The sequence below is a fragment of the Pseudonaja textilis genome, chromosome 1 (genome assembly GCF_049901715.1).
Source record: "Pseudonaja textilis isolate UNSWEBS1 chromosome 1, rPseTex1.2, whole genome shotgun sequence".
Lineage (NCBI taxonomy): Eukaryota > Metazoa > Chordata > Lepidosauria > Squamata > Elapidae > Pseudonaja > Pseudonaja textilis.
This window is the reverse complement of record NC_141990.1, coordinates 187698993-187720128: the sequence shown is the minus strand read 5'-3', so window position 1 is coordinate 187720128 and position 21136 is coordinate 187698993. Positions and strand designations below refer to the sequence as shown.

Genomic DNA, 21136 nt, shown 5'->3' with positions numbered 1-21136 from the left:
GGCTGACAGTTATTTCTGCAGATTTCTGTATCCACACCATAATCGCAACAATGATTTCATGTCATTCAATTACAGTGTATACATGTGTGTGGGACTTTTTGGACAAGAGATTTTAACCTAATTGCAGGCAAAAAAGGAACAAGGGCTGTAAATTTGTTGAGATTCTTGTATGTATTTGTCTGGCAACAAAGCAAACTTTTGATATTGAGAGGGCTGTAGGAATAACAGTGGTAACTGCCCTTGTAACAGCTGCAGAATAAGCTTGTGCTCCCACAGTGGGTGACTCACCTCTTATGGAGTTAGCTGATTTTATCTGCTCTTTCGGGTTAATTGATCCATGGTCTGAGCTAGTTGGTTCACTTTGATAGCTTTCTGAGTCTAATATTGATGTTTACAACTTAATCAACAGCTAATAATAGTTCCCAGGAAGTTGGCAGCCATTATTCACATTCTAAAGTAATATTTGAATAGTAATGGAAGATAAGGACTATCAAAATGACAGGGTCATTAAGATTTCCCAGACATTTGACTCAGCATGACTTGCCTAGACTCTAGATTCATATTCAGTTTAAGGCATTGTTAGATAGCAATCTTTATTACACAGTAAAAAGAAGTCACTAAAACATGTTTTCTATGAACATGAGAGTTTAATTCTGTCGTTTGTTTTTCCTGGCCTTGGACAGTTTATCAGACTATGCTGCTTAGCTTCAAAGCTGGGTGAGTATGGATTGCTGACACAATTAACATTTCCTCTCTGAGGAATTCTGGATCACTCAATCAAACATTTATTGTCAATGCACAACATGTATACAATGAAATTGAAAATTTGATGTTGATACCTGTAACTGGGCATCTCCAGCCAGCCACCTGGTGAAAACTATATTTTACTTTTCACACGTGCAGGAGTGTGAGCCACTAAAATGTGAGTCAACTGTTCTAAAAACTTCACCTAATGGAGGAAAACACAGCTGAGCATTATCAAGGGCAATACGTAGAGCAAGGATCTTCAAACTTGGCAAGATTAAGACTTGTGGATTTCAACTCACAGAATTCCTGAGCTAACATGACCGGAGGAGGAATTCTGGGAGTTGAAGTCCACAAGTTTTAAAGCTTTTGAGTTTGAAGACCCCTGACCTAGACCTACAATCCCTTACCAGTTGATTTGTCATAATAGGTAGCTCTCAACTTATGACCACAATTGAGCCAAACATTTTTTGGGGGGGCGTAAGTTTTATTTGAGTTTTCACAAAAAGAAAAAAAATACAAGTAAAACATCATTTTTGAAAGCAGCATAATCCCGGGTTACATTTCTTCGTACAGACGCAAATTCAGGTTCATGCTCATTTTTATATTCTATTCCATATCTTATTACTATTTTACATTTTCTGCATAGCTTCTCCCCTCTTTTAATTTTCTAAATTTTATTTTATTTATTTCATCTCAATTCAAATCATTGTATTTATATTTTTTGTCTGTCCTGTTTCAACTGTCTACTATCTTTTCTCATTAAACAAAATTTCTCCTGTAGTTACTGATTGGAGTATGATGCCTTTATATCTTTCCCCTAAAATTATAACACTCAATATAATACATAACTTCCATTCGGATTCTGCTTGGTAGATTCTTAAACTACACACTGTATTCTTGAAAAAGAAAAAATTATAAATGTATAATATAATTAAAACAACAATCCATTCCAATTCAATTCTATCATTAATATTAATATTCATTAAAATCTTAACATTTTGCACGTTACTTTTCAAATAAATATCATACTTCTATGGGAACAATTATGAACTTTCCATAGTTAATTCCGCCCCTCTTCACTTATATTTTATAAAACATTGACTGATTAAAATGTTCCCATTCCTTCCTAATTCAATTTTCTCATTTATTTTATTTCATTTATTTTATTCACAAACATTTCACTAAATTACACTATTTTATCCCTCATTTTAATCATACATTGTTTCCAATTTTCTAAAGTTATTTCTATTATTAATATAACAACACAATCTCATGTACCTTTACAGAATCCCCCTTTCAGTTAGATTTTCACCCATTATCTCTAAATAGGTCCTGTTTCTTTATATCTTGCTCTGGACCTTTGTAACTTCTTTTTCTTTCCCTCTTCCCTCTCTTCTTCTCTCTCCCCTTTTTACCCCTTTGTCTCTCTACCTCTATTTCCCTCTTCTATATTCCCCTTTTCTGTTGCTTTCCAACGTTATATTTATTTTTCAAATTGTTTTTCTTTGGTTGTTTAAGTCTTAAGTTCTCCATTCTCTTTCCCCTCTTTCCTTTTTCTTCCCCACATAGAGTTACTTGTTCATTAAAGATGGCTTCTTCTTTGTCCCAGTCTTCTTGTTTTGCAGTCTTTTCTTGTTGTTTCTCATAGTTCCAGATCTCGATTTCTAAGAATTGAAAAACGAAGCCAAAAGAGCTCTTCCCTTCTTATGCATCTTCTTTGTATTTTTAAAGTTCCATTTTCAATTCATCCAAAAGTGATGCCATTGTAAAAATTTTAAACAACCACCCGATTGATTTTAGTCATTCAAATATAATAACCAAGAATCCAAAGATCACCAAATAATCCAAATACATGCAAGCTGTTTCTTTTTTGCTCTTTTTTTTCACTTTCTCTTCCTGGAGTTACTATTTAATTGCAAAGTTTCAGTTAAAATGTATCTTTTAGAAGTCTTGTTGAAGTTTTACTGTAGATTCTTTTTAATTCCAGGCAGTCTCCTCCCTCTTTCAGATCCTGCCCTTATTCTTTTTCTCTCCTTTCCTGCTTATGAAAAAGAAAGTTTTTAATGTCCAGAAATCTTTATTATCCCTTTGTCATTTTATTTTCAGCTTATTGATGCCTATTGATGTCAAAGCGGATTTTTCTGATTTCTTATTTAAGTCTCTTAGTTGTCAGTATAGGGAAGGAGAGAGAAGGGAAAAAAAGCCAAACCTTTCCCTTTTCACTTTCCTTCGCTGCTTCTGACTCTTCTTTGGGAGCGATGTTATTTTTTGTAAGTTTAAATTCCAGGGTACCTTGGTTGTTGCTTTTGCAATTTAACCCGGTCAGCCAAAACTTTCACTTCTTATCTTCCTCCTGCACATTCTTTTCCGGTTGTGTTCTTCTTTGAGGTGGCCATTTCTGACCACCGCTCCTACCGCCTTCGGGAAAGGGAGTTTGGCCAGCTGAGGAGGAGAGATGCGGCTCTCCTTGATCCTGCTGGTGGTCTCCCCCCTCTTCACCACCTCTACAGGGTGTCTTAGCCCCGAAACCAGCCAGCTGGGGGTGCTCCAGCAGTGAGCCCAGGCAGAAACCGCACACGATCGCGGATTCCTATCTATCGCCAAAGCCCTTCAAACCAGAAGTCCAATTGAGCCCAACATTTCTGTTGCTAAGTGAGACATTTGTTAAGTGCCTTTTGCCCTGTTTAACAACCTTTCTCACCACAGTTGTTAAAGGGAATCACTGCAGTTGTTAAATTAATAACAGGATTCTACTATTCTACGAGTATACATAAGTATTGAAGGGACATCAATGAATCTGGCTTCCCCATTGATTTTGCTTGGCAGAAGATCGCAAGAGGATCACATGACCCCAAGACAACGCAACTGTCATAAATATGAATCGGTTGCCAAGCGTCTGAATTTTGATCATGTGACCATGAGGATGCTGCAATGGTTATAAGTGTGAAAAACGACCATAAGTCACTTTTTCCAGTGCTGTTGTAACTTCAAACAGTTAAGTTAAATAACCCAGAGGAAATCAGGACCACACCAAGCATACATAAGTATTGAAGGGACATAATAGTAGAATAGGTAAAATTAGCGGGACATAATAATAACTATTTTCCTTCTGTAAGAATTAGAATTGCCTCTGCCATTTGCTTCTACCAGTGATCTAATATCTGCAATCTTGGTTTTTTGTATAACTCTGTATCTGGAACAGAATACATCATAGCTTGGCAGGGTTACACTATACCTGTGTTGCTAAGCACCCAAGCACCCATGGCCAATGCAGGGCCACAAGGAAGGCATGGGCCGGGGGGCAGAATTGGGTACTACGCTGATGTCTCTGAAAGTATAAAAGGACACCATACCTTCCCCCAAGGTGTGGCCTTCCTTACATGCCTCTTTTCTATATGTTTGGAAAGGTTCACCCAGCTCTTTGCTTCGATCAGATTAAACGCTGATTCTTTCTCAAGCCTCCGCTTAACTTCTTTTGGCTCATTGGTGGCTTAAGCGCATCGCCGAACCTTACAGTATATACATGCATGCACATCCATAGAATTCCTTCATTTTGCAATTTGTGTTGCCGTATTTATAGATGTATATTTAAATTTAAAGACCAGAAAGTCCAGTTGAATATGGGGGGGGGGGGAAGCACCTTTGGGACAACCATGACGCGGATGACTGAGAATCCCCGTAGGCATGTATCGTATTTATAGCTCACCCAAACTTTACGGTATAAAATAAGAAGGTGTCACTACTAGAGCGGCGGAGAAGCCGTATGAGAAGTACGAGAAATGTCAAGTTCTGGCGCTGGAAATTTCCTCGGAAAAAGACTGGCTGAAAGATCGAGTTGGGCGGGGCTATCCCGAGGCGCAAACTTGGCAACTTTAAGACTTGTGGACTTCAACTCCCAGAATTCTCCAGCCAGCATAGCTGGGAGTTGAAGTCCACAAGTCTTAAAGTTTGGGGAATCCCTGCTTTAAGGGAAGGCCAGCAATCATAGGGAGGGGAAGGGAACGTGCAAATTGCGCATGCGCTTGGAAAACCGCGACCGTCGCTCCCGTCCCTTCAGCGCCGAACGAGCGGAAGGGCAATTCCTTTCCCCTCCCCTCCCGCCCCCACCCGAGCATGTCATTTCCGGCGTGTGGGCGCGCGGCTTGATTCGCTCAATTAGGCTGAGTCTGTTGGCTTTGCTGGCGCCGAGGCCGCCGCCGTTTGGGAAATGGCGGGTAAGGAGGGTCCCTCCGGGCGCATAAACGGGGCGGGTTGGAGACCCGGCTCTCCGGTGTCCGCTCGGTGCACTCTCGGCGAGGCAGGTTTCCAAGCCAGAGTCTGGCAGACGATGAGCGGGGAAGCCCACCGAGTTTCGACTCTAACCTGCCCTCCCCGGCAAGCTCTGCTGGGCGGGAAAGGGCTGGGAAGGAGAAACGTCCCCGCTGGTGGAAACGGGGAAAGTCCGCCTCGTCCTCCAGCTCGTGGCTGCTTCTCAACTCGCTCTGAAGATGACGGCCAGTTAGTTCTCAAACGGCTCGGAGGAGAAAGGGGTGCGCTTGATCCTTCAGGGTTATTCCAGTAGAGTGGACCCGTGGTAGGATGAGGTTGATTAGTACAGGTAGTCCTCGACTTACAACATTTCATTTAGTGACCGAATTTACAACAGCTCTGAAAAAGTGACTTAGGACCGTTTTTTCACAGTTAACGACCTTTGCAGTGACCCTATGGTGCCATGATCAAAATTTGGATGAAAAAAAAAGGATGCTTGCCAACTGGTTGCGGTGTCCTAGGGTCATGCTATCACTTTTTGCAACCCTCCAACAAAGTCAATGGGGAAGCCCAATTTAATTAACAACCGTATGACTAGCTTTAACAATGGCAGTGATTCAATGAACAAGGTGACGAAAAAAGTTGTAAAATGGGGCAAAACTCACTTAACAAATTTCTCACTTAACAACATAAATTTTGGGCTCAATTGTGGTTGGTAAGTCAAGGACTACCTGTAGTATATGCCCACTAGAAAAGAATTAGGTTGCATGGTTAATGTAAAGCGGGGTTCTCAAAGTCTTCAACTCATTGACCCTTTCATGAAGTTCCAGATTGTTCGTTGACCTCCATGTGAAAATATTACTTTAATAGTCCTATCAATAATTATAACATCAACCCCTTGGATTGTTTCCTTTGGAGATTGATGTCAACCACTTTGGATAAACTTGGTGTAAGCCCCTGCCTTTTAAGTAGTAGATGTCCAGAATTGGCAACTATGCTGTGACCATTACATCATCCTAAACGAAGAGGGTTCCCCAAATAAATAACTGCACTAAACGTGGGTATCATGTTTGAAAATATCAGAGCATAGTACTCTAACACAGCTTTCCCCATACTGGCACTCTCACAATCCATTATGGCGCTTAGCAGTTTAATACATCTGAATGTCATTAAATTGAAGAAAAAAACTAGTTGACAACAAATACCTCAGTGCCTCAGTGTAACTTGGAAAACTATTCTTCAAAAGCCCTGTAATTCTTTTGCTTGTATTCTTTAAAACTTATATATTCTGTTCTAGCATTAGGCATTGGTTTGTGCCTCTTTTGTGAACATAAAAGCTTATAGAATCTGCAATAATTCTAAGATGTGCTTTTAGTGACATGTATCTTTCCAGATATTTTGAGCTGCTGCAGCTTTGTGACAGCTAGCCAGAATGGGAATTGTAGGCCAAAGCTTCTGAGAAATCCATGGTGCAGAAAGCTGCTCTGAAACATAAATAACAAACTTCTGGCATGGGTGAAGTTATGGCAAATGTCACAGCCTTAAATAAGGCTACACTCCAAAATTCTATTTGTTCCAACACAAAGTCAAATGAGTAGTGGTTTGTGTATCTTTGCTGTAAGTTTTCAAGGAGATGTTAAGTAGCCATATTTCTGGAATAGTTTAGTAAATTTCTGTGCTGAGGAAAGATTTGAACTAGAGAGTTTCAAGATAGCATACAACTAGAGGACATTATCACTTTAAGGTCTATATGGTCATAGATTGAGGGTATTATGCTTCTGTTTCTTAATTGCTACAAATGTTATTGCGTTGAAGCAGTGTTTCTTAAACCATTTTGAAGGGTCCCAAAAAGGGTTTTGTTGTATGGGTTATGTTTATTGATATTTACCATATTAACTGTTAAAATTGACACATTCCTACAATATTGAGTATCAAAATAATGTGTTAAACCAATTAAATAGTTTTCATAAAAACTATTTTAACAAACTAAAAATAGTAATAAGAAAAGTGCCACTGTTTTACATTTTTGCAAATGTAAAACAATATCTGACAAATAATACATTTACAGACTCATGACAATCTTGGGGATACTCTCAGGGAGCCTAGGACCACATTTTGAGAAACATTGTTTTAAGGGACTATTCATAGATGCAGTAGCTATTTTGTCAGTCCTTGAAAATAGATCCTATTCTCAATTGCATAATATAGTTGTGAATTACTAAATATTCAGAAAAAATGCTAGGATGAGATTTGTTCAAATACATTTTATGTCAATTTTCCAGCCCAATATCGGATGAATTATAAATAAATCAGATGAGTATATAAATAGTTAATCTTCAGGTTACTTTATTCCACTGTGGAATAAAGCAGTAGTGGAACAGACTTGAGATTGCTGAGGTTGAAATTCTGAGTTAACTGTGCAAGATGAAGTGGTCTTCACAGTCTAGGCATAAGATTTCTAACAACCGAGGAAGACAATGTACTGTACTAAACTTCTATTTAATTGTCTTTCCATATACAGAAAGTAATGAAAGGACAACTACTTTTCTCCAACCTGAAATGCATAAGTAAAAGTATAATCTCTCCCAATTTGTTGAGCTTCTAAAAGTACAATGCATCTGTAAGGAATCTGGAGAGGAAAGTTGGGCTTTGCCCCTTGCTTTGTGGCATTGATCCTCAAAATATGGTGTCTATTATTGGTTGCCAAAGTTGATAATTGCCAGCTTATGGAAGCCAGAGAAAATTGAAGAATTTTCCTATAATTGTGATAAGACCTCTGAAGTTTCAATCTCTTCACAAATTGGATTTTGAGGAAGGGAACAAAGAATTACCCTAAATTTTCTTTGGGGATGAATTGAGTGTATAACCAGCCAAGTCCAATTCTATCTAGACCTAATGCTTGATGCACTTTTACCTCAGGCACTGAACTGCTCTCAAAACAAAAGACAACTGGACTATGTTTTTTCCCTTGAGGAAGAAGACATTTCATTTATCATCCAAGTACTTTTATCAGTTCTGGTTGGCTGGGAGAGGAGAATGGAAGAATTCATTCCGACATTCGTTCCTTCCATCTCCCCCCACCCACCTGCCCCGCTGGTCTCTAACTATCCAGCTAGAACGGATGAAGCTTCTTACATAGTCCAGTTGCTTTTTGAAAAAGCACTTTTGAGACAACATGATCTGGATGATTGAGAATCTCCATAGACATTTTCAAAACAATACCCACTTTTGGAGTACAGCCCTTAACATGTTGTGCTGATATGACACTCAAGCCTATAGAAAATGCACACTTTCACAGTAAGAAATTTGATCCCTGCCTGAAAGAAAATCAAGAATCCACTTGATTAGGCATATTTTCCTGACCGCGTATTTTATTTCTTTTGGACAAATGGCCTTATACAAACATGACATATAAACTATAAGATCATAGTGAAGAGTTGTGCTTGTTAGACTATCTTTTAAGGCAGTGGCCCCCAACCTTTTTTGTGCCACGGCCCAGTACCGGCATCACAAAGTGATCCGCGGCCCGGTACTGGCATCAGCACGCATGACAAGGCAAGGCGAGCCGAGCGACCGTCCAGCCAGCCATCCTCCGCTTCTCCCCGCCACCTTCAACTCCTCCTTTGTACCTTTGAGGATGGGCTTCGCTTCGGGACGGCTTAGGGACGGTCGCTCAGCTCGCCTTGCCTTGGGTGCTGAAAGAATCCTCACGCCTTAGTTTCATTCGAAGCCCCCCCACTTCAATGAAACTAAGGCGTGATGATTCCTTCAGGACCCAAACGCCGCTTTCCAACCGGAAAAGCTCACCCGGAAGCACTTTCTCGTCAAACAAGATGGCGGCGCCCAGCAAACTGGCGGCCTGGTAGGAAATGTTCCACGGACTGGTACCATTCCGCGGCCCGGTGGTTGGGGACCCCTGTTTTAAGGTGCTTGTTTCCTTGATAGCCTTGCTTTTATTTAAAATAATATGTAAGCTAAAATATTTGTTTAAATGCTTTTTATATTGTGGCAAAAACTGATTTAAAATTCTTCTCCCTAGGTCTCTCTGCTATGGAAAAGAAATTGGCTGAGTACAAGTGTAATACAAATGAAGCAATTCATTTAAAATTAGGTAAAAAAATATAGTTCTGATGTAACCCACTATTTCAGCAGTTTTTGATAAACAAAAATGATTTTTTAAAGACTAGCAAAATGTCAGTAGTCTTTCATGTATATGTACATATGTACATACATCTTTATAGAATTTATAGAATTACCATAACAGTAAAATAATATGGTTCCTGTTTTACTTATTTAGTGATTTATATAGCATCTCTTGCTGAATATATTTGAAAGTTATCTTGATGATTATTGAACAGAGAAATAGACATTTTCTATCAGATGGATGTTAGAACTAGGCTTAAAATCACTTCTGGTCAAAATCATCTTCAGGAAAATTGGTTAATTAGCAAAGCTAGAAATGTAAGATTTATTGCACAGTCTTTAACACCAGCCTCATCTTGGAATTGCTGATATTTAAAACATTTCCTTAGTCTTGTATAGTTAGTTCTCACTTACCAGCAGTACCAGAAACGCCATCATTAAGCCTTGCTATCAGAAGCCAGAGTAAAGGTTACAAATGGTTATTATGGTTATATTACTGCGGGATACAGTGAGCATAATAAATGTGAGCTGGTTGCTCAGTGCTGGAATATAAGGCTTGTCATTTATCCCTCGTTCAGCAGTGTCATAACTTCAAGTGGTTGCTAAACAAGGACTACTTGTATTCAATTGATTTGTGTACATGTTTTTGCTTTTTGATATGGAAGTGGCAATGTGTGAAGGAGCCTTAGGAATTCAAGACTCTTTAAAAGATATATGTGATAAAACATAAAATACTGTGGAGAAGATAATGGAAAATAGATGGTTTTCCATATCGCTACATTTTGAATCAGAAATTGTAACTATGTCAATCTGAGAAATTGTATAGGATCTAATTATTTAATGGACTATATCTGCAGTAGAGTGTCAAACCGATTTTTTGTAACAAAGAAAATCTTGCTGTGTGACATGTATTTGAAACTGAAGAAAACACATACTTATTGGGGCTTTAGCAATTCTGTGTTCTCAAAGTGTATGGCTAAAGCAACACAGAAGGTCCTTGACTTCCCCTTCCAAGATGTGGTAGCGGAAAGCTGTGCGTGTATTCGCACTTATACTCTGCCAGTGGTGGAATCAGACAAAATATAGTGTAATGTCCTAATGAGGAATGCTGGAGTTTTACAGATTGCTAGATAATCACAATTCAATTGTAATGATGCCAACTGAAGTAGTTGACTCTAGCCTATTAAAAGTGGGTTTGGGGTGAGTGAGTTTAAGAATTGAAAAATATTAATTTGGTAGTAGATAAGATTTCAGACATGGTGGCATAGCCTCTCTAAATGCACAGATACTCCCCTTTTTTATACTGCTCTTCCTACTGATATGATTTCTGTAAATTAACCAAAATGTGTTGGCAGACCGCTGCTAGCTATTCAAATGCAAACAACTGTTTTTCCCATTAGTCCGCTTCCCAGAGGATTTGGAAGATGATAGTACAACATTTCATCCAGAGTTCAGCCATCAAGTTTTTGGGGATGAGTAAGTAACAAGATATTATAGAAACAGTTTTAAGGTATTGGATTTTGTACTGATGCTATAAAATTTAACAATAATGTTTATTAAATTGCACACAGTTCTCTCAATAAATATACTTATATGGATCTATAATTATTTTTGCCATATAATTCGCTGTGGTCAAGATCTATAGAATGCTTGACATTGCTTATGTGTTATAAGATGATGCAATTTTCTAAAGTTGTAACAGTTTTTAATTTCAATTTATTGAATATTTTAATTACAATAATACAAACTAAATTCAGAAAGAAAGGAAAATAAAAGAGAGTAAATGGTAAAGGAGAAGAAAGCAAAAGAAAAAAAGGTTTGATAGATAAATAGATAGAGGTAGGTAGGTAGGTAGGTAGGTAGGTAGATAGATAAAAGTAACTTCCAATCTTCATCACTAGTATTTTTAATAATTTTATTGTTTTTTAAAGAAAATTACAAAACACAAAAATACTGAAGCAAAAGCTTAAAAATAAGTGAAAAAATCCATCAGAAAAATATAAAGTGTAATATCTTGTTACAGTAAACAGTTACATTTTTATATTTACACACGCACACTGTATACACTTGCAGGTGATAAAACACCAGAATTATGTTTTCTTTAGAGTGATACAATTCTTTAGAGTTATATAATATTTATATATCTTTTGGTGGGAAAACTATTAATTGTACTTTAAGGTACTTAATAAAGAATATTCTAAATGCATGTAATCAGGCTTATATCGCAGTAATACCTAAATCTTTATCCAGGTAAAGATCATACCTAATGCGCTAATTATCATCCAAATGCATTGATTAATGTTGACAGGAAGATCTTAACAGTAGTGTTAGCAAATAGATTAGGGCCGTAATGGTAAACCTATGGCACGTGTGCCACAGGTGGAACGCAGAGCCCCTGCCAAACTTACCTCATACCAGAAGTGATGAAACGGGCCTGTTTTTTGGCCTCCAAAAGCTGCAGAGGCTTCCCTCGAGCCTCTGGGAGGCCGAAAATCAGCTGGGAAGCAGTGCAGGTAAGGGGGTGCCGCCAGCGCAGGGGGATCGCGTGCGAATGCACAGGGGGTATGGGGGCCCCCCTGGCATTGATTTCTGGGTGCTGGCGCACGCATGTGAGCATGCACGCAATTTTTAGCACAGGAGCTCAAAAAGATTAGCCACCACTGGATTAGGGCAGTTGTTACCATTCATTTTTAAGAATGATCAAGTAGGGTTTATAAAAATCAGGCAAGCAGCAGGTATTACTATTAGATAAGTTGTAGATTTAATAGACTTGAATACAGGGAGTCCTCAACTTACGACCACAATTGAGCCTAAAATTTCTATTGTTAAGCGAGACACTTGTTAAGTGCGTTTTGCCCCATTTTATGACCTTGCCACCATGAAGTGAATCACTGCAGTTGATAAGTTAGTAACATGGTTGTTAAATGAATCTGGCTTCCCCATTGACTTTGCTTGTCAGAAGGACATAAAAGATTACCCTGGACACTGCAACCATCTTAAATCAGTTGCCAAGTGCCTGAATTTTGATTACACGATCATGGGGATGTTGCAAAGGTCATAACTGAAAAACAGTCATAAGTCACATTTTTCAGTGCTGTTGTAACTTTGAATGGTCACTAAATGAACTTGTAAGTCGAGGACTACCTGGACCAATGACCAATTTGTAATCCTGTCATTATACAAGAAAAATCTTCGACTAAATATATCGATAATATATGTTTGCTATGTTAAATAAGCGTGGATTTCCTTTAAATGCATAAAATTGATCAAGATACTATATGAGTCACTTCTAAATTAAAGATTAACGGTTTGTTTTTTGCAACTTTCCTATTATTTAGAGGAACTAAACAAGGATGCCCATTTTTTCCTTTTTTATTTGTATAGAATATTGCCTTGTATTATTAAACAATGGGGTAAAATCCATAAATTTTCCTATGTTTAGTTGAACATAAATTGATTTTATTTGCAGATGACATTCTAAACATTACACTAGTATTCCTGCGTTTATACAAATGATAAATGCTTTTAATAAAATGGCAGGATATTCCATCAAGTAGTCCAAATCACAGGTTGATGTCAGTAGGTCAAAATCCATCTGTTTAAGGAATATCAGTTCCATATTTGTACCAAAACCATTAACTATTTAGGTATGGGTATATAGAAAAATATAACTCCTATATATAAGGATTTCTTCAGATACGGATAAGTGGGAATCATTTAAACTTCACTCGTAAGGTGAATAGCCTCAAAATAAATATTCCTATGTTAATTTATATTCTGGGAGAAATTTCTGCTCAAATATGACTTGTTTTACATCTGTCATTTTTTCATAAGCATCTTTTGAACAGTCTATCCACAGAAGCAGATATTGTTTCCAACATTGTTGATGTTGATCTGTTTATTTTACATAGTTGATAATGAAAAATCTTATACTAAAAGTTTCAATATTCCAAATTTCTCTGGCCCCTTAAATTGCTTATACTATAGTATAACTTTCTTAGATTAAAATCTTCTTTACCTTTTTGCCATTTATTTTATATTCTTTAAGTTCTTAAACGTTCTTAATTTTTCTTTTGTTCAGAAATGAATTTGACTCACCAAGTGGCTTTTCAAACTTGTTCTAAAGATCTCTTATTATTAAGCAATTTCTGAAAGTGATTTGAAAGCAAGTTTAGTGAACCTAGTGTCCTTTAAAAGGTGCCATGTAATTGTGAGCTTGATAACTTATCTCTTTGTCTTCCTTCCTTTTTTGAAGTTGGGAACCATATCAGCTCTTTTTCATTCCTCTGGTAGTTTCCTGGTGCTCTGGGATTTTTTAATATGGTACAATGGTTCTGAGATAACATCTGACAGCTCCTTCAGAACAATAGGCTGCTATTTTAGAAATATGAACCTTAATGTCTTTTGGGTATGGGGATTTTTAAATCCATATAAAGCTAGAGCTTAATTGTTATGAATGCAATAACGCTCACTTTTTCTTTATGGTTTAAATTTGTACACCAACATAATCTATTTCACTTTCATAATCTATTTAACAGCACTAACAAAAAATCCTCAATGTAGCTTAAGCACCCATGGTAAACAAGAGCACAATTATTTTAAATTAAGTTACTTATTGCAAATAAAATGTAATTTCAATGAGAAATAATATCTTTGTAATTATGTTTGCACATCTCAGCAATGATTTGCTCTGTGTTTCTAGCTGAATTGTTTTAGGTGAATAAATCACAATTTGAAACAATTATTTGTCAATTGCATCTGTGACTTGGAATGATATATAAATATTAATGGTTTTCAGGGTTATTTTTGGTTCATTTTTATGCTCTACCAAATCCAGTAATAATCCCTAGAAGTACAAAGCAGTAACAACTAAAATGAAAAATCTGAAATCAGAAGTTGGCCAAACAACTCAATTTCTCCTCTACAAGATTGTCTTGCTCAAGAAACTATAATTAATTAAAACAAATTGTGGATTACTGTGATGTATGGTAATTCTCTTAGAAATTTATTAGTTTTCAACTGTAAAAGGGTGTTTCAGTAATTCAATTTGTGTTTCTCCTACAGTGAGGTTGCGTTTGGTTACAAGGGACTGAAGATTCTTTTGTACTACATCGCTGGTAACTTGTCGACGCTGTTTCGCGTTGATTATACATCAAAAGTTAATGAGAACTTTGAGTGCGTGGAGGTAAAATCAGATATTCAGAAATCATCTAAATATGCTAAGGATGCTACTCTTCAGCTTTTTATGATCACATGTTTATTTTCAAACTCTTTCACTATCACAATCCATATATCTTTTATTATTATACTCAGAATAATGTTTAATTAGTATTTAAACAAGCTTTCTAGGAATTTGTCATCCTTTGTTGGAAAATCTGCTTTATACAAGTAAATTGCATACGCATCAGAAGTCTTAACATTATTTCATGCTTCAAGTATATACGTCTGAAGAAATTATCACTTATATGGTTGTATTTATTTGTATCTGTTAGTTTGAAATAGAACTGATGTAAAACTATAATTTGTCTGATCTCATGGGCCACTTCAGAATTACCACATGGCAGCTCTAAACACAAGTGCTATTTTATATTGTTGGTTATTTCTGAGTATTGTAAGAATGTAATAATGCTAGGTTTACTCTAGGGTAGGAAGCTACATCTCTCTTTTAATCAGGACCAAAACATTGTTGCTTTTCATCATTGGATATTGATATTCTTAATCATCAGGACTAAAGCAGACTGTTGGGCTCAAAAATTCAAAAAGTTTCCCAGGAATCTTTTTACTTATATGTTGGTGCTCTATTTTACTTTGAGCAAAAAAACTAGGAAGATGGGCAGAATGCCTATGGGATGTTTTCCATATAGGGGGATAATAGTAATTTAGATACATTTTAGTTTGTATTTTGATATTTTGTGAGATTGAAAATTAAGATAAAGATAGATTATAAATTTAGGCTAACAATATTTGGAAAAAAACTGAGCTGTAAATATATTGTTTTATTTTTAATATGGGGGAGGGGAGTTGTGAAATTATGTTAATACATTACCTCAATGTTTACACTGAGCTGCTTTTACTGGTTCACAATTTTGGCAACCCAGACCAGGTGTTTCAGCTGATGCAAAAATCAATCAATCAATCAATCAATCTCCCAAGACCAGAAATATTAGTCTGAGTTAATTTTGACAATGGCTTGTTTTTGTGGCATTTTACCTGTATCAATATTTGGCTAGAAAACCTTGTGAGCAGAAAGACGGGATATAACTTATAAAAGAAAGAGCTATCTTTTTAAATTCAGTTCTGACTTGCATGAACCTAATAAGATTTTTAACATGTAGAATAAAAATGTACTACAGAATGTTGTATTAAAAATAGCTTGGTGTTCATCTCTTGGCCTTCTGTTTTTATTATAATAGTTTCTAAGAGTTACTTTGGCAATTCTAATACAGCTAAATAAAGGCAGCCTTCTTGTATTTTTACACAGATAGATTTAGTTTAGAAAAATGTATTTTAGCCCTCTCTCCACTACTTTAATCAGTTGCATAAGATGAAAGCAAATTTGTAGAACCATGTACATTAATTACACAACAGCATCTTAGAAATATAAAGCTGATATATATGAAAGTTAATAGCACCAAGGCCTTGAGAATGAAATATGCAAAGGGTGAACTCCATCCTACTCTATATCCCAAAATATAGCTAATAGTGAAGTATTATTCCTTTGCAGGTGCGTTGCTTCTACTTAGGGGGATAATAGTTGAAAGGACAGCCATTAGCAGTGTGTTGTATTAGCCTTTTGTAGTGTATTTTGTCCTAAGCATCTTAATTTCCCAGTTTTGAATGCTAAGTAGCAAAGGTCTTGGTTTAGAATTAATACTCATCATGCATGTAAATGGTGTGAAAGAGCTGCTTAGTAAGTTAACACAAAGTGTTCTTGTGTCAATCCTTATGGAAATAGATACAATACAAACATTACAGCTGAACTCATGACAAACTCCATTAAGTAAAAACCTGGGCTTATTGTTCAGAGCATGGTTTGAATAGAATGTAAGCTCATTTTGTTGAATGTAATGTCAGGCTTTTAGGAGTTGTATTGAGGGGGGAGGGTTTTGTTAAGTTGAGACCAATTCATTAAGTTTTATTGCCTGGTGAGAAGCAGCAATACATTATTGTTAAACTTCATCAGATATTCATGGCTAAAGAGAAGTAGTAAATGCATTCAATCAAGTGGCCGTTTGGAGGCCTGAAAAGGATTATGATGTCTGCTCAGCTGATAGTCTATCACATTTACTTTGACCATTTAATAAGGCTACTCTTAATTCGGTTTTGCTTATAAAATTTGTACTGTTTTCCTCATCATTTGGTTAAATTAGATTTTAAAATAAGTTCTCTAGATATAGTTGTTTGCAGTCATTATTAAATTGCTAGAGTAATTTGAGGTAGGACAGTATTTTCTGGGCTTTCTTGATATTTGCATGATTGGATTTTTTTTGGATTCTAGTTTATATATGAGGGTGGGGAAAAAAGTTGAACTTTATCCTGGGACTAGCAAGCCTTAGTTTGTTTGGGTTGTTTTTGCTTAGCTTCATGAGTATATAAGAATGGATTGAATATACACTGCTCAGAAATGGTGATCATGTGGGGACTATGTCTTCTTTAATTTTCTTTTTGTTATTGGATAGTTACATAGTTTTATTTTATCAGAGGTTTTAGCTATAAATAAAACACCAGTGCTGGCTATTAGCTATAAATAAAATTAGCTATAAATAAAACACCAGTGCTGTTTTCACAATTTTTATTTCCCAATAATGAATGGAAAAATATTACTGATGTACCAGATAACCTGCAATGTGCAGAAAATCAGTTATAGCATCGTTTCCTGCCGTTTTGAGGAAAGTCAGATACAAAAACTGTAGTGTAAACTAATATATCCCATGCTTTAAAAAAACCACACACCTTTGAAAGCCCAAGAAGAACTGGAAATCTAATGCTGGCCAAGTGTATAACATAGTCCCATCCGCATGTCATTATTTTTCTTCCCACTGCTGCACTCAAGCTTCCAAAATATTGGTCATGCTGTTGTAAATAATCAGTATATTATTAAGAATATACAGATAGTCCTAGACTTATGACAGTTCATTTAGTGACTATTCAAAGTTACCTTGGCACTTGACTTATGACTGTTTTTTACCCATATAACTGCTGTAGCATTCCCATTGTCACATGATCAAAATTCTGATGCTTGGCTCATATTTATGACAGTTGCAGTGTCTTGTGGGGTCACATGATCAGCTTTTGCACTTTCGTCTGATAAGCAAAGGCAATGGGAAAGCCAGATTCATTTAACAACCTTGTTACTAACTTAACAACTGCAGGGCTTCACTTAACAACCATGGCAAGAAAGTTTGTAAAATGAGGCAAAATTCACTTAACAAAATGTCTCACTTAGCAACATAAATGTTGGGCTCAATTGTGATCATATGTTGAGGGCTACCTGTAGTGGGACTAGGAAATGTGTTTTTACTTAAAATAAAAATGCATACGCATTCTTCAAAATCAGTATTTTAAAAAAAAAAAACTTTTCTATAAGGGTTTGGGTTTTTTTATTACAACTTTGATTTATAGGTACTCCTTGACTTATAACCATAACTGACCCTGAAATGTAGGTCACTTGTTATGATAGTTAAGACATGACTGCCTTGCTCAATGACAGCAATCCTGGCTGTCACCATTGCAGTTGTTAAGCAGACACAACAGCAAAAGAGCAGCAGCTCCCAAAGGGAACTGCAGATCTGGACTGGAGAAAAAAAAGCTTAGATCTTCGTGATCCAAGCTTTTTTTCTCCAGCCCAGCAGTTCAATTCCTTTTCCTTCGTGGGCAGAAGGGAACCGCCTCAAATTCCAAGCAGAAGTTTGTCACAAAACATTTGCAGTATTGGGCATTTGGATTCAGCCCCCACAAATGAGAGGGAGTTGCCACATTTCTGAGGATTGGGTGCAAACACCCTGTGCTGCAAGCGCTCCATGCCAAAATCCTGTTTGGATTTTAGCCTGGGCTTTTTCAGCGGGCCTCCCTGAAAGCAAAACTGCTTGGCAGACAGACTGCACCCTGTGTCGAGTGAAATCAATTCCAGTAGGTAGCACTCTGACTCTTAAAAGGGGCTGGGTGAAAAAGTTCCTTAGTGGGGGAGCTTCTTCACGCTTGATAGCAAAAACACGGTTTGACAGAGAGGCTGTTCCCTGCACAAGGATGAAACCAATCTGTCAGACCCCGCTATTGGTCTTGAGGCTGGGTGAAAAAGCCCTCCTGAAAGCCAAGCTTGGATTTTGTGATATTTTTTTTTTCAGCCAGTCCCTACAAACCAGAGGGAGTTCTCTAGGCAGCCAGCAGCAGCTTGCAATCTTCCCTGCTGGCTTCCCCACTGACTTCCTGGGGAAGCCAGCAGGGAAAATTTCACATGGTGATCATGTGATTGCAGGGTGCTTGGCAACCTACCTTAAGCGCAGACAAGTTGCCAACTCCCCAGATTTCAATCATGTGACCACAAGGGTGCTGCAGTGGCCGTAAATTTGGGCATGGGTCGTAAGTCTGTTCAGCTCCATCATAATTTTGAACTGTCACTGACCAAATGGTGCTTAAGCAAGGACTACCTGTAGGATTTCTTAATTATTTTTAAGAAGAAATATTGTCCAAGTCTCAGTGTTTTCTTTTATGACCTAGCTGACACCTACTTCTGTTTGTGTTATTTGAGGAAACCATTTCATCTATTTTACTACAATCCTTTGTCCTCCAATAACCAAAAAGCAACATAGCTATGGTAAATGTTTTGCTTAAGTAGCCATTATTGAGCATCAGTGATGATATAATGATTGGGCCTTTTTTTGTTTCTCATCTTTTTGAAAATGGAAATAAGAGTTTCCCTTAGTGAAACCTCTAAAGTAGGAAGAATACTGTAACTTTCTGATGAATTTTAGAGGAATTTCTTCAAGGGGTAGATATGAAAAATATTCGTTTACATTTAACTTTCCAGTATAACTGAGCCTACACTCACATTGCTTTTCCTTCTTCGTTTTCAGGCAGATGATGTGGAAAGTAAAATTAGAGAAATTATTCCCCCAGGCTTTAGCAGAAGTGTAGATGACTTGGTATCTCTGCTGGAAAAAGAAGTTAATTTTAAGCCGTTTGGGATATTATTGCATACATATTCAGTGCATAATGAAGAAGCAGGTGAAGACATAACATATCAAATATACAAGGTAAAAAAAATGAAGACATGTTTTGCCCAAAGTGACAAGTTTTCATGGCAACTTTTAAATGACATTCAGTTAATTGTTTGCAATATATGTTAAAAAAAAAAACTTATTTGGGAGTCATATCACTTTTTGTGCACCCATAGTTGCCTGCCAAAGAATTTGAATGTACCCTTCTAAGAGCTCTTTTCACATCTGTGAAAAGTTTCACCTGACTTCTTCTAGCTTTTTCCCTAGGCTGACATGACATGCCCAGGCTTTCGAGAGTATCATGAAAGGCTTCAGACCTTCTTGATGTGGTTTATTGAAACAGCGAGCTTTATTGACGTGGATGATGAAAGATGGAACTACTTTCTAGTGTAGGTACAATTCTAAAGCAATAGTGGACCTTATTACCTCCATAAAGGCTGCGTTTTAATTGTGGCTGGCCAATTATTGGGACAGTATAATGATATTTTTCCCAGGACAGGAAAAAAAGCTATTGTTTATCAAGCTGGAGTTTACATCCATTATGTTTTGCAAGACCTTGAGAATAGAGCCAAATTAAATACTGTTGTCCACTGGAGCTCTGAATGTAGGGCTTAAACAGTAAAATGAGCTTTGCCTGTGTTTTCTTTTACTTGCCACCTATTCATCGTTATAATAGGCAAGTGTGGTGAAGTGCTGTAAAGAGGACTGATTTATCCAAGTTGCTGCACACCAATTAAGTGAATTGTACATTCAGAACATAGCAGGTGTACCCATTGGGCCCGCACAGAGTAGCTTGCTGACACTGAAAATTCAGTCACAGAATAGAAAAGAAAATGGACACTGCATGGGAGCGCGACTGTAATTGACCTGCTTGGCTTTCTGTTTTATCTGCAGATTTGAGAAGTATAATAAGGATGGAGCGACACTCTCTGCGACTGTAGGCTATATGACAGTCTATAATTACTATGTGTACCCAGACAAAACCCGGCCACGTGTAAGGTAATTGGAAGCATAACACGTGCCTTGCCTTTTATTTCAGAAGAGAGGACTGTTGAAATTCCCAATAATAGTCAATAATGGTTTTAATTTGGGTTTTAATTTGGGGGGGTTATTTTTTTTTACTTCAAGATTTGGGTTGGCTTTGCATTTTTTAAGATGTTGTTCTTTGCATCTAAAATGGGAAAGAATCTCTTGTATTCAAACTCTTATTTATAGCAAATCGTTATAAATAAGTTTCAAAAGTAAAATGTACAGCTTTCAGTTACCTTTTTTTTCCTTCTTCCTGTAGCCAAATGCTGATATTGCCTCCATTCCAAGGAGAAGGCCATGGAGCCCGGCTATTAGAAACTGTCCATAGATACTACATGTCATCTCCTACAGTACTTGATATAACAGGTATGTGAAATAAATCTTTATTGAAGCTGATAGCTTTTGAAATTCATCTGTCAAAATGAAGTGAACTTTCAAAGTTCAACTAATCGGAGGTCAAGATAATACTGCCCTTTCTTACATAAGAACTGTGTATAATATAATTTTTCAAATCTTTTTCTTACTGAGAAGAGTGCATCATGGAAATCCATCCCTTTTGCTTAAGGATTACCAAATAATTAGGCATTTTGGTTGTGAAGTACATAGCTGGCTTGACAAGGAATCTAAGTTGGGGCGGGGTGTGTGTGTTAATTGCCTTGGAGAGATTGTCTTCTTGAGGCAAACTGTTAAATCAAAAACTACTCTTAGGGATCTCTTGTGTTTAAAAACACAACTGTATGTGTAAGAGAAAT

The 21136-nt window shown here is 37.0% G+C and overlaps 1 protein-coding gene across 3 annotated transcripts in view; it reads left to right on the top strand.

Moving 5' to 3' along the window:
- Positions 1-679: 679 nt before the first annotated feature.
- HAT1 (histone acetyltransferase 1) overlaps positions 680-21136 on the top strand; it is a 30529-nt gene continuing 10072 nt past the window's right edge. The window contains exons 1-8 of one of the 3 annotated variants that reach the window (XM_087919940.1): positions 680-717; positions 9035-9106; positions 10539-10614; positions 14203-14323; positions 19212-19391; positions 19623-19744; positions 20250-20354; positions 20644-20750. In XM_087919940.1, the coding sequence (XP_087776066.1) occupies positions 9046-9106; positions 10539-10614; positions 14203-14323; positions 19212-19391; positions 19623-19744; positions 20250-20354; positions 20644-20750 (772 nt within the window). In that variant the 5' untranslated portion in view covers positions 680-717; positions 9035-9045. Of the gene's footprint in view, positions 718-4791; positions 5277-9034; positions 9107-10538; positions 10615-14202; positions 14324-19211; positions 19392-19622; positions 19745-20249; positions 20355-20643; positions 20751-21136 lie in introns of those variants that run through there. The other 2 variants (XM_026697056.2, XM_026697055.2) reach the window with 2 other exon arrangements.